Source organism: Epinephelus lanceolatus, chromosome 5 (genome assembly GCF_041903045.1).
Source record: "Epinephelus lanceolatus isolate andai-2023 chromosome 5, ASM4190304v1, whole genome shotgun sequence".
Classification (NCBI taxonomy): Eukaryota; Metazoa; Chordata; class Actinopteri; order Perciformes; family Serranidae; genus Epinephelus; species Epinephelus lanceolatus.
Window position 1 is genome coordinate 8,077,494 of NC_135738.1, and position 14,496 is coordinate 8,091,989.

The 14,496-nt window shown below is 37.8% G+C and overlaps 1 protein-coding gene across 3 annotated transcripts in view; it reads left to right on the forward strand.

The window, feature by feature from the left end:
- gramd2ab (GRAM domain containing 2Ab) overlaps nucleotides 1-14,496 on the forward strand; it is a 48,027-nt gene that overhangs the window by 25,149 nt on the left and 8,382 nt on the right. For all 3 annotated transcript variants that reach the window (XM_033634343.2, XM_078167652.1, XM_078167651.1), the window contains 8 exons: nucleotides 2,437-2,494; nucleotides 5,277-5,349; nucleotides 5,597-5,700; nucleotides 10,118-10,216; nucleotides 10,918-10,989; nucleotides 11,195-11,254; nucleotides 12,471-12,606; nucleotides 12,718-12,811. In XM_033634343.2, coding sequence (XP_033490234.1) covers nucleotides 2,437-2,494; nucleotides 5,277-5,349; nucleotides 5,597-5,700; nucleotides 10,118-10,216; nucleotides 10,918-10,989; nucleotides 11,195-11,254; nucleotides 12,471-12,606; nucleotides 12,718-12,811 — 696 coding nt within the window. The remainder of the gene's footprint in view (nucleotides 1-2,436; nucleotides 2,495-5,276; nucleotides 5,350-5,596; nucleotides 5,701-10,117; nucleotides 10,217-10,917; nucleotides 10,990-11,194; nucleotides 11,255-12,470; nucleotides 12,607-12,717; nucleotides 12,812-14,496) is intronic.

A 14,496-nucleotide genomic window follows, 5' to 3' on the forward strand; every position in this document is an offset into this window, starting at 1 on the left:
ATTCCATTCCTGCCAATATTTCCCCCCTAAATCCTACACGCTGGACCTTTAAGTAACATATTTGATTAAAAGTACATAGTTACTTTTCACCACTGATAATGACCATACAGATTAATGCTTAATGATAATTTAATTGCCATAGCGATGGGTTTGGTGTTTGTCAGTTGCTTTTCTGTTTGCATGAACTTTATGACTCCATTTGCGTTAACATCCTCCGTGAAACCTGATGCAAATAAGTGTCGTGTACGTGTGTGTGTGTGTGTCTCTTCAAGTGTGTTTCAGTAAAAGCATTTGTCAAAACAACATTCAAACACCTGAGAGCAGTTTGAGAAGCAGTGGATTAACACACTTCAGACTCTTTATTCACATTTTGTTTTAATTTTTTGCTTCGTGCTCTTGAATCTTAATTTTTCCGGTTGTGTTTGTGCTGTGTAAATGCCTCTCTTTGTATCTTTAATTGTTACCGGCAGTGATGCACCTCTCACTATCAGAGCTCCTGTTCTTTGTTTATTCTGTCTGGGAATTTGGTTGTTTTAGAAACCTGGCAGTAATTACTCTCTGTGATAAATAAAATAATTAACATGTGGTTGTATTTTACTGGCAGCTTTTTAGACTCCTTATTTTTAAAAATGATTTTATTTTAAGCCACTATCAAAGAGGTTAGAATAAGTTAAAAATAGGATCAAATAAAATGTAATAAAGTCCTCCTGGATCACTAATTTGCTGCAATTCTACCAATGTGAAGACTTTAAGCTTTAGCACTGTCTTGTAGAATTTAATCTGTGAGGTAACTAAAGCTGTCAGATACATTTAGTGCAGAAAAAAGTACATTATTCCTATCTGAAATGTAGCGCAGAGGAATTAAAAAGTTTAGGAAATTGACATCAAAATTGTACTTCAGTAAACATGCTCAATGTCTTTTCACCACAGTGTCTGACAGAGCGGTCAGTATACATTAATGACTGAATGTTAAGTCATATATATTCCAGTGAAGCAGCTGATTGCTCACTTGTGAAAATGCCTGTTCACATTATCAGTGTGCGTGTGTCATTTATCTGTGGTCACATTTCCATCCTCACCTCCACGTGGCTCCTGATAACAGGAAACAGTCTGATTAAAGCTGCTGTGTGATGTAATGAGGGAATGACTTTAAACAATTTCAGTATTGTACCTTTGGAACCAACAGTAACCCTTCAGACATGGTACCTAGACCCTAGTGTTTCCACTGCAAACAGGACTTTCACTTCGACAGGGTTGTTGTCACTCACTGCTCCGTCCAGCACTCACTGTATTTCCTACTTTATCAGTCTGCATGGTGACATTTTCAGAACAAAATAAAACAGGCTGCAGTGAGAGTCTCTCTCCATGGGATATTTAAAGATAGCAGCTTTGTGCATTTAGTATTTCTCAGGCAAGCTCAGGGGTTTAGTGTTGTCGGGGCCCACAGGAACGACACTCTACGCTACTTTTTTTTTTTCTCTGAGTGAGGATTAGAATATATGCACTTCAGGTAACCTGGTCAAAATTAATATATAAATGCTTGAAGATCCGCTCATTACTAGAAGTCTGTGTCATCCAAGAGAGACAATACAAACTAAAGTGATGGTCAAAGTTGTCACAGTGAAATTAAAGGTGTGCTGATGGATTTATGTCATCAACTCATAGATTAAAAGTTGCTGGCAGTCAGCCCAGTGAATTATTTTTTGTCAGACTCCAGCTGCTGTGAGAGGCAGCAAAACATCCTTTCATTTTATAGTTACAGTTTACTGATAAAACTCTCCACAGTATGAACAGTGGTTACATGAGCCTCAAAACCAGCCACAACTCAGCCCTGAGCAGAGTGACCGTACGCTACTGACCAATCAGACTGCAGTGTTCACAGCTCCACCTTTTAGTACCACATCTGTGTGCTAGGTACCCCAACAGAGGGGGGACCAAACATGGGGACGGTACAGAACAATTCCATTGGTAGGCGGAGCAAAGTATTCCCGATGTCCCCGGCAACGCTTCCCAGCTACTACTGGGGGATCCCGCGGCATTCTCAGGCCAAACAAGATATGTAACCCCTCCAGCTATTACCTGTTTCTGGACATTTCACCCACATAGTTATCCTCAGTAGATGGCGACGTAAATGTGGAAATTAAAAACAGCATATAATTTGTGTTTTTCTAATTTTTGCACTTTTTGCCCCGTTAAAGTTTATGCATTTTTTTTACCTACTTCTCTTTAAAGCCACTTTAAAGATGAATTTCCATTTCTTTGTGTTAGAATTGTTTTCTTATGTTAAGAAAACAACAACCTAGAAGCACTTTTTGCATTGTTTGTTCTTGTTTTTCCAGTTTCAGCTCTTCAGCACTCTGCTCCTGCAGCAAGAAGAAACTGTACTTTTTGTCTATTAAGACAGAATAACGTGATGAGTTATGTCGTGTCCCACAGGCTGCAGCTGATCGACGACCTGTCCTACGAAGACGTGAAGAAGTGTTACAGAGGATCAGTGAGTCCTTCACTCAGCAACACAAACACTCAGCAACACAATGTGAGCTGACCTAAAAGTGACGACATGTCTCTCAGCTCACCACACCTACAGATGCATGTGGCCGATATAAGAACACACGCCCACCCACCAACACACACACACACACACACACACACACACACACTCACAGCTCTGTAGTTGTGCTCAGAAGTCCAGAGATGAAGGCAGACCAGCAGGAGTCCTTTCAAATCTTTTTTTAAGTCTCTGCAGAAGTTTCCGGCGTCTGTCTCGTCTCCATGGGAACACGGTCAGGGGTGTGTTTGTGTTTGAGTGTGTGTGAGGCAGGAATCTGTTGCAGCAGACAGAAAGTTACGGTCCACCATCAGACACTCACAGATTAAATATCAGATACAAGTTTAACATAAAAGATTCCTCTCCAGACACACAGTGGGTTTATCAAACATCTGCAGCAGCTGCCGTCACAGATTGCGTGTCATATAGTGTTTTCAGGGTGTGTATTTCTTCTTGTTGCGAATGCATTTAGGAGATGTCAACAGAAATAAGTTCTGCTGCGTTTACTTATTTGCAACAGTCAGTTAAAACTTTCCACCTCTGAGGACCAGATATAAATATAGAACAGATTGGATTTACAGAAGACACAGGAAGGTGTGTCAGCAACACCACATGCATGTGCATCATTTTCTTATTAATATGGCTCAGAGTCTTCACACCTGAGTGACATAATTAGGAAATTTGAGTATCTAATGCAGATATTGTGCTTCTTTCTGGTACTGAGCAACATCCAGGTTTGAAGAAACAACATAAGTTTTTCCAGAAGAACTAGGAAGGCCTGCTCACTCTTGATGACTTTGAATTATGGTAGAAATGTTTTTGGAGATGTCTCTGTATCATTTCACACCTGATAAAAGGCTCAAAACCAAAAAAAAAAACTCTGTATTTATGTATTTAACTTTACAGTTTGAAGAGAAGTGAGACAACTGGTTCACACTGGTTCCAGTTCATTTGAACTTAAACATATATTTCAAATAACGGATCAAACTAACCTCTGAAAGTACGAGTTGAAACTACAGAGACAGCAGGATCAATGACACTGTTTCTCTTACAACACTTCCTCAGCGTTGGAGCTTTTAGTATGACCCAAATGTTCAGCCAGTCTTCAGAGGCTTCAGGTGGAGCAGGCGTCGAGCTGCTGTTGTTGTTTCAGTCTTTGTTGTTTCAGACAGGAACAGGAAGGCAGGAAGTCACCGTCTCACAGAGAATAAACACATGCAGGTGTATTTAGATGATGTAAGTTGTGACCCACATGTCAGGAACCAAAACAATACTCAGGCAAAATATTCCCGAAAGAAGTGGTTCACTTACTGGACCCTTTTCTTAAGTAAAAGTACCAATTCAACAGTAAAATAATACTAAAAATATTCCCACTGCAAGTAAAAGTCCTGTAGTCAAAACCGTACATGAGTAAAAGAACACTGAAATATATTTAAAGTATCAGTAATAGCATTTATTGGCATACAGCATTTCTAAAATTAAGAAAAGCTCTCAAATGTCCATCACATTGTGATATATATTGATAATAGAACAAATATTAATCATATTTACTGTAAAACTTTAATTAATAGCCCGGGCTATTATGTGCTTAAATCACTGAGATCAATGGGCCTATATTTGAGACAAGCCTTTAATTCCTTTCATACAAAACGGTTGCTCAGCAAAGATCAGGAAATACAATCAAATTGTTTCTTTAAACCAGTATGAATATTACTTGTTTAGAAATTAGGCTTCATATAATATATCATTTATGAATCATTCATTTGCTCTAGCTCAGATGGACAGTGCATCAGAGAGAATGAACTGCTTGGCAACCAGACCAGGCCCCTATTTGAGACAGGCCTTTAGTTTTGAGCCGGGACTAAGGAACAGCCAACAGAGCCCTGCCTGAGAAGCTGAGGCTCCACATTGGTTCATAGGGGAGCAGCAATTGACAGAATATCTTTGTAATGAAGTGCAGACATTAAAGTTGACTGAAACCTAAAATCACTCTTTGCTGTCACGCCAAACTCCTCACTTTGTATGCTATGGTATTGGTACCATTTTAAGTTTAAATGAATCTGGTGGACGTACACCATCTTATCTGATTTTTAAAACAAGTCTATGACAAAGAAGTGATAGGTAAAAAGCATGAAAAGCAGACTGAAGATGAGTCAGAGCCTGGAACATATAAAACTGTATCATCTGCATAAACATGGACATTGAAGTCCTGATTAGGAAGCCTGTTATTCATGTGTAATGAAAACGGTAATGGACCAAGAACAGAACCCTGTGGAACCCCATCTCTGGATTACTGTCTTTCCATCCTTTAAATCATTACAACTTGTTGATTTAAGAGACATTACGTGTAATATCATGGACATAATCACTGAATTTTTTTAATTAACCATACACACTTATCTGTTCTTCAGATTTCATATTGTACATACATGGATATATGCCACTTATCATCTATACATCTGCACACTTTGTTTGTTTATGGATACTTGTTTATTGATATTTTTATACTTAAACCTTTAGTGATAAACTACTTTGTGCTGCACACAACAACAACAATTTCTCTCAGTAAATAAAGGTTATCTTATCTTCAGCAACAAAAGTCTCAGTTCTCCCTGTAATAATAATGACAAATGACACATCAATTATTATACTGAGCACAACCAAGAGACATGATTATTGAAGACATAAACATCTGAATCTGTCTGTCATTAACTCTGTTCCTCTGCAGACTGTCAGCAAATACAACTCTCAGTACCACAAACTGTTCCAGACGGTTCCTAAAGAGGAGATCCTGATGAAAGGTAAGGACTGTTTGTGAGGTCAGGAGGACAACGACTGACAGGACAGATGTTTCACCTCAGCTGCACTGTTTATCATCCGTCTATCACCTGATCTATCGCCTGTTTAAGTCATTTGTTGTTTCCATTGAAATAAATCTGTTTTTATATTTGTTTCCAGCTCCTGATGATCAGGGATGCAGTAAAAATCAACTGTCTCTCCTCCTGTCTGATCCTGTCTCCCATCTCGTCTCCTCTTTTTCTTCTGTAGTGTATTCGTGTGCGTTGTTACGAGACATCCTGCTGCAGGGACGACTCTACATCTCCAGGAACTGGCTGTGTTTCTACGCCAACCTGTTTGGTAAAGACATCAAGGTGAGTGGAGAAGCTGTCGGTTCGCCTCAAACCATCTGTCTCTTTTAAAACGTGGCCACATGAAGTCGGGTGAATTTAAAAAGCAAATTTCTTTCTTCGCTGTGTTGGTCTTCCATCAACAGACTGCTTCTTTTTCACTCTTTTTCAAAAGAGTTTTAAAAAAAAAACTGGACAAAGCTGAAAATACAGGTCCAGTTTAAGACAACATTGTGTTTCTCCTACCTATCCATGTCATTTTGAATTCCAGTGTCACAAAAGTGAAAAAGGTTTGTAAATGTAAAATCAATGTGACTAAGTAGCAGCACAGAAATATTAGTATTTCTGTATATAACAGATAGTATCAGTGGTTCACCCTCGGAATAGATCAAGTTCTATCTTGTCTTATTTACTGAATGAGAGGATCAATGACTGTTTGTATGACAACTGGAACAAAACATATAATAAGAACAACAGATCATAAACTCAGCTCCACTGAAACATAAACCAAGTGATTAGTTGAGCTTTTTAAAATCAAATGTGATAGTTATTATGATCTTAACAAGAACTCTTTCCACAGCAGAACAAATGCAAATGAGGTCTGAGTGATGTTTTAAATCAATTGCAATGTTACAGTAAATAAATTTCAAACATTGTGCAAAATTACATTTGAATTTGTCCAAATATGATTTAAAAATGTTCATTGCATTGAACTGAACATAACATAAAATGAGAACCCTTCACATGTCTAGAAAAAACTAATAAGTGTTGCTTTAATTACAATTTGTTTGAAATTCTTGATTAGGAAACAGAAATCAGTAAAATGTTCCCTGAGTGAGTTGGCTCAGTGATGAGGTGAAGGTAGACAGACATCAGAAAGAAGATATTTAACTTACCTATTTTGTCATGTATACATTGACAAAATTGATAAAACACACACACACACACACTTTCTTAAAGCTTTTTTCCTTTGTCACGTCTGTTTTTAGAGACTTGAAGTTGTCAGCTGGAGATAAAAAGTCAGTTTGTGTACAGACTGAATTATTGATTTCAGTTTGGTAAAGCCTCTTTGTCGTCCTTACAACAGCGTCATGTTCTATAGTCGTCTGCACTACGGGAACATTTGGAAAGGTTTAAATACATTCATGATCCCCATATGACTCCAAAGAGTCAACATGTGTGTGTTCTGTGTGTGTTTGGTCCAGACGTCTGTTTATTCTGAGTCTGGGTGAAAGTTCACCTCAGTATCAATACTCTCATTCAGAGGAAATAAAAGTCATGTAATGTGATTTATTTACTGTAAAATATCTGTTTTCATGGAACAACCACAGTCTGAGCACCAAACAGCAGCTTCAGAAGAAGTACTCAGATATTAGTAACACTCTGTTACAGGTAAAAGTCCTGTATTCAAACTGTTACAAAACTATACATACAAAAGTATTAGTTTCAATAAATACTAAAAGTACCTAAAGTAAAGTACTCGTTATGCAGAATAAAATACATTATTTTATTATATTTGTTGATGCATTAATATGTTCATCACTTTAATGTTGTAGCTGGAGCTTATTTTAATAACTTTATATACTGCTGGGTAGTTTGGAAATTTCACCAAGGGATCAATAAAGTTTATCTTGTATTTAATAATAAGTCATAATTTATTTGTCACTTATATTTTGTATTATTAATCTGAAAAGTAACTAAAGCTGTCAGATAAATGTAGTGCAGTAACAAGCACAGTATTTCCCTCTGAGATGTCGTGGAGTAGTAGTGTAAAGTAGCAGAAAATATAAATACAAACAAGTAACGTTCAAGTACATTTACTCAAAGCTGGACTGAAGTACGGTACTTAAGTAAATGTACATGGTTGCTTTCCGCCCCTGGTAAACAGCAGTTAACAGGAAGTGTTTGCTCTGACTTACAAACTAAAAGGTTTTTTCGGGAGGGTTGTGCCTCTGCGTCCACAATCTTTTTTTCTGGAATTATGTTTTCATCTGTCTCATTCTCTTGAATGCAAGAAGGCCGAGAACAGCTGGAGGGAATTTCTTCAAATTTGGCACAAACGTCAACTTGGATGTGACCATGAACTGAATAGAATTTGGTGGTCAAAGGTCAAAGCTTAAGGTCACTCCTCATCAATCTTATTCTCGTGAACCTCAATATTTCAAGAACGCATTGAGGGATTTTCTTAAAATTTGGCACAAACGTCTACTTTGAGTCAGGGTAGAACTGATAAAAATCTGGTGGTCAAAGGTCACTGTGACCTTATGCGTCCCATTCTCTTGAGCACAATATTTCAAAAACACCGTGTGGGAATTCCTCAATTTTGGCACAAACGTCCACTTGCACTCAAGAATGAACTGATTAGAATTTGTTTGCCGGAGGTCAGAGGTCACTGTGACCTCACAACATGTTTTTGGCCATAACTCAAGAATTCATACATTAATTTTGACAAATTTTATATAATGTGTCTAATAGGATAAAATTATGAAGTGATGACATTTTATCTCAAAAATGTAAAAGCTCAAAGGTCAAATTGACTGTGACATCATAATGTTCTGCAAAAACACTTCTTTGGCCATTGCACAACATCCTGACTCAGGAAGAGAAGTGGAGACATTTTGTCAGATACTGAACTGGTGACACTAATCTTGGGTGTCCACCTTAAAACTGTGCTGATTGTATAGATCTTCTGTGCTGCTGGGCAGGGGGGGGGGTGTTTTTGAAGCATCCATGTTTTCACAGACATACAGTACAGGCCAAAAGTTTGGACACACCTTCTCATTCAATGCGTTTTCTTTATTTTCATGACTATTTACATTGTAGATTCTCACTGAAGGCATCAAAACTATGAATGAACACATGTGGAGTTATGTACTTAACAAAAAAAGGTGAAATAACTGAAAACATGTTTTATATTCTAGTTTCTTCAAAATAGCCACCCTTTGCTCTGATTACTGCTTTGCACACTCTTGGCATTCTCTCCATGAGCTTCAAGAGGTAGTCACCTGAAATGGTTTCCACTTCACAGGTGTGCCTTATCAGGGTTAATTAGTAGAATTTCTTGCTTTATCAATGGGGTTGGGACCATCAGTTGTGTTGTGCAGAAGTCAGGTTAATACACAGCCGACAGCCCTATTGGACAACTGTTAAAATTCATATTATGGCAAGAGCCAATCAGCTAACTAAAGAAAAACGAGTGGCCATCATTACTTTAAGAAATGAAGGTCAGTCAGTCCGGAAAATTGCAAAAACTTTAAATGTGTCCCCAAGTGGAGTCGCAAAAACCATCAAGCGCTACAACAAAACTGGCACACATGAGGACCGACCCAGGAAAGGAAGACCAAGAGTCACCTCTGCTTCTGAGGATAAGTTCATCCGAGTCACCAGCCTCAGAAATCGCAAGTTAACAGCAGCTCAGATCAGAGACCAGATGAATGCCACACAGAGTTCTAGCAGCAGACCCATCTCTAGAACAACTGTTAAGAGGAGACTGCGCCAATCAGGCCTTCATGGTCAAATAGCTGCTAGGAAACCACTGCTAAGGAGAGGCAACAAGCAGAAGAGATTTGTTTGGGCCAGTGGAAATCTATGCTTTGGTCTGATGAGTCCAAATTTGAGATCTTTGGTTCCAACCGCCGTGTCTTTGTGAGACGCAGAAAAGGTGAACGGATGGATTCCACATGCCTGGTTCCCACTGTGAAGCATGGAGGAGGAGGTGTGATGGTGTGGGGGTGTTTTGCTGGTGACACTGTTGGGGATTTATTCAAAATTGAAGGCACACTGAACCAGCATGGCTACCACAGCATCCTGCAGCGACATGCCATCCCATCCGGTTTGCGTTTAGTTGGACGATCATTTATTTTTCAACAGGACAATGACCCCAAACACACCTCCAGGCTGTGTAAGGGCTATTTGACCAAGAAGGAGAGTGATGGAGTGCTGCGGCAGATGACCTGGCCTCCACAGTCACCGGACCTGAACCCAATCGAGATGGTTTGGGGTGAGTAGGACCGCAGAGTGAAGGCAAAGGGGCCAACAAGTGCTAAACACCTCTGGGAACTCCTTCAAGACTGTTGGAAAACCATTTCAGGTGACTACCTCTTGAAGCTCATGGAGAGAATGCCAAGAGTGTGCAAAGCAGTAATCAGAGCAAAGGGTGGCTATTTTGAAGAAACTAGAATATAAAACATGTTTTCAGTTATTTCACCTTTTTTGTTAAGTACATAACTCCACATGTGTTCATTCATAGTTTTGATGCCTTCAGTGAGAATCTACAATGTAAATAGTCATGAAAATAAAGAAAACGCATTGAATGAGAAGGTGTGTCCAAACTTTCGGCCTGTACTGTATATGTAGACTGTAAGAGCAACTTGATTGGTTTGTGGAGGCATACAACCACGTGGCTGTAATTCTAGTTTATCTCTCTTCTGTGAATGTGCAGGTGTGTATACCTGTGGTGTCAGTTCGGCTGGTGAAGAAACACAAGACGGCAGGTCTGGTGCCAAACGGCCTGGCTATCACCATGGATACAGCTCAGAAGGTACCAGACAGGATGACTACACATACACACATATATAGAAGCAAAGAACTGTAACCTGAGGACAGTGACAGTTTCAGCAAATATGACAAAATCTTTCAGCTTTAACTGGTGTGTAGCATGTGCTAGCTCTTTCGCATGTTGGTATGCTAATCTTTGGCACATGATGTCATCATGTCAACATGTGTGCATGGGAACAGGATCATGTTTAGCCTGTTGGCGAGCACAGTTAATGCAAAGAGGAATCCAGCTATTAGTTTTAAACTCTGCTGTCGTAGAGTGGCAGAAGGACACGATAATTTGTTTGTGGTGTACGGATTTATTTTCTGGGGAGACGGTCATATCATGGTACTCCATATAATTATTAAGATTTTATATATGAGTTTTGTATGACTTGTTTTCCAACCACATCAGAAATCAGAAGTGATTTCAGTTGCTGAACAGCCAGGCTCGAAGGTGAGGAATAATAATGATAAAATAATAATACACTTTATTTCTGTAGCGCCTTTTAAAACCAGACTTAGAAGATGAAAAATAGAAAAAAATAATTCCATACAGTACTCTATAGAGAAATAGAAATAGGTGTGTTAAGAATGAAAAAGAGAGCTGAGAGAGGTTTATTCACATTTTCAGATGAGTTGAGTATTTTCAGTAATAAACACTTTGTCATGTAACCTGGTTTCTGTCCGTCTGTCCCTCTGCAGTACGTGTTTGTGTCCCTGCTGTCCAGAGACAGTGTCTATGACGTCCTCAGGAGGATCTGCACTCACCTGCAGGTCTGTGGATCGTCTCTGTATTCTTTTGATGAGGGGAAGTGTTCAGTATTTAAACCAAGTCGCTGTCAAACAATCCTGTTAAACACCATATTTAAAACTGAAATGTCACAATAAGAAATTAATAATTCCTGATTATATAACAGAAAATATTTCAGTTTGATCCTGAGTTGACTTCCTGTCTGACTGTCTCTCTGTCTGTTTGTAGGTGAACGGGAAGAGTCTGAGTCTGAAGCAGTACCTGGAGGAGCCCAGCTCTCTGTCCATGGTAACACCACATTTTGTTCATATTTATGAATATTTCTGTCAAACAACCACAGCAGATTACCTTCACAAAGGAGCTGCACTTTTGTGTGTTGTGGGAAAAGAAAAGGTGACTGAAAAGCTGGAATTATGTTTCTGCAGAGATACACATGAACATCTCTGTGAACCTGCACAGAGAAGGGGGTTATGGGTAATCATACTTAAATAACAGTATATGAAAATAATTATTAAAATGTAGTTGAAGTATTTAAAATAGATAAAAATGTCCCCTGCGACTGTCATGCTGAATGAGTGAAAGAAAACCATGAGCATTTTATAGACAAAATACTAATTTACAAAACTGATTGAAAAATTTAATTGATGATTAAAATGTTTGTTTGTCGCAGCCCTTTTTGACAACTTTGGATTCTTTGTGCTGCAGACACATTTTAAAAAAGCTATAAATTTGCGATACCTTGTCACAATTTATATCCACAAACTGAAACACTTCCTGGTACTGTGAGAGATGTTATAAAATCCCTGAGATTATGTGATGATGGAAACAGCTGTGTTAGAAATGAGTCACCAGTCAGTAAAAGCAGGCATAGCTGAATACCAGAAGCTGTTTTTTTTTTTTGTCCTGGTGACCTTCTGTGACCCCTTCACACTCCCTGGATAAGAGGCTTTCCCCGTACTGCCTTCAGGTTCTGTCTGTGAAGTTGAGTTGACAACACATGAGCGGCTCAGCAAAGTGTTAAATATGATGAGGAAGGTGTTGATGTTCTCTCAGCCAGAAGCTGTTGATGTGACGATCACGATATGTTTTGGATTTGCTATTTTCACTCAGTTTCAGATCGTCATTTTGGAAAAAAAAAGTCTCCTAGAGGTATCCTAAAATATATCCTTACTGTATTTTTTAATGAAACAGAAGAAAATAGTGACTTTGTTGGGGACTATTTTCAGTGGCGGATTAATCCACATTTGGTGCCCTAGTGAGTATCTGTGGCAACAGGACGGTGTATGTGAGATTGAGTCAAAATAAACTACAATGTGTGTGTTCATGGTAATAAAGGAATATATCACCCAGTGACACAGTGTGACACGCACTGATGTGTTTTAACAGCAGTGGAGGAAGAGGAGTTATCAGGCTGTAGATACACACACTGTACTTGTTAGAAGATACATTTAGTTTACATCTCGACTGTCTCTTTTCTGAACCTTTCTTTTGGTGTCTCTGTCAGGATGAGTTTCCAGAGGTGTTGAAGTGGAGGAGGAAGCCCTCGCTCCCCGCCGTTTCCTCCTCGCTCCCTGACCTGCTGGGAAACTCCGCCCCCAGCCTCGCCACAGAAACAGCATTCAGCACACACACACTCACAGGTAGGTCTGCTCACCTGTCATTCAACAGTCACAGGAACCTTCCCAGTGACAGTGAGATGCTGACATTGTGTGTCATTGTGTGTGTGTGTGTGTGTGTGTGTGTGTGTGTAGACAGCAGTTTGGAAACAGAGAAGATCCTGCTGACAGAACCAGTACCAGAACTGGGTCACATGGAGTACCAGCTGCTGAAACTCTTCATCTTGCTGTGAGTACCACAGTACAAAGACAATTAAATTTAAAAAAAAAAAGGTAAAATTCACAAAACACCCGCAAAGTAAATTAATTTGCAAAGCCCATAAAGTGTATTATTTATTTATTAATTTTTTGAATTTATTTTTTTGATAGTGCATTCAGAATAATAACTTGAATATACAGTATATTGTTTACAAATATCCATCCATCCAAAACACATCAATATAATATCCCAAAAACATCCAGAATGTAAAGAGAAACTGGCTAAAACATGAACCCAGAAAAGGCCCAAACCCCTCAGAGTGCACAGACAGCTGTAGTGGTTGTGTAAATATTAGTAACCAGTATTAGGTTTGTTAAATCTCAGGTGTGTTCAGAGTCCTCTGTATTTTCCAGTTTTATCTCAGAACTGTAGAGTTAACTATATTTTATTGTTGGTCTGTGCTGCCACCTGCTGGCTGAATATCGTTCACATGGCCACATGTAACACAGAACTTTAAGGCATAGTTTTTCAAAGTGTTGACATAATAAGTTGCCTTTTTGTGTCACATATTCATTTCAGAACATTTCATTTAAATAAAATATTATCTAGAATTCACTTTTTCATGACCTTTTTAAATCACTTTTGTATAACTTTTTTATGACATACTATGACTTTTTTCATAACTGTCTTGACAAACTTGGGTTTTTTTTTACATACTAGGGCTTTTTTTTCATGACATAGTACACTGACTTTTTTTTATAACTTTGTTTATATACTACACAATGACTGTTTATTCATTGTTTGATATACTATAGTATGACTTGGAAAAACTTTTTTGTACATACCATTCTTTTTTTGTGTGTGTGAATTTTTTCACTTTTTCATGACATACTATACTATGACTTTTTTTAATCATGAATGAATGAATGAAATGAATACGTTTTACATATTTGACTGTGACTTTTTCAACAGTTTTTATAGCCTTTCATCACTTTTTAAAAAACATACTATACTTTTGTATCACATTTTTTGACATACTGTACTATGACCTTTTTTGACTTTTTCATGACATACTATACTATGACTTTTTTAAATCACTTTTTTATGACATACTTTAATATGACTTTTTTTTAAATTGCCTTAATAACTTTTTGGAGGCATACTCTGCTATGACTTATGTAATCACTTTTGTCTACCTCTTTTATGACATATTGTGATTTTTTTTATAACTTTTACGACATACTATTGTGTAACATTGTTATGAGATACTATGATTTTTTATAACTTTTTTAATACTACATTATGACATTGTTTAACTACTTTTCATGACGTACTATACAATGACCTTTTTTAAGCACTTATATAAGTCTTTTATGACAAACTGACTTTTTTTTTTATAACTTTCTTGACCTTTTTGACATACATACCTTTTTTATCACTTTTTTGACATACTAGGACTTATCTCTTTTTATCAGTTTTTCATGACATACTACGCTGACTTTTTATATCTTTGTTTACATATGATAAAATGACTTTTTTATTCATTTTTCATTCATACAATAGTATAACTTTTTTGTACATACCATACTATGGACTCTTTTTATCTCACTTTTCTTTAATCTTTTTTGATAAACTTTTTTACACTTTTTTATGACATACTTTACTATGACCTTGTTTTCTAATGGTTTGATATACTACACTATGATCCTTTTTAG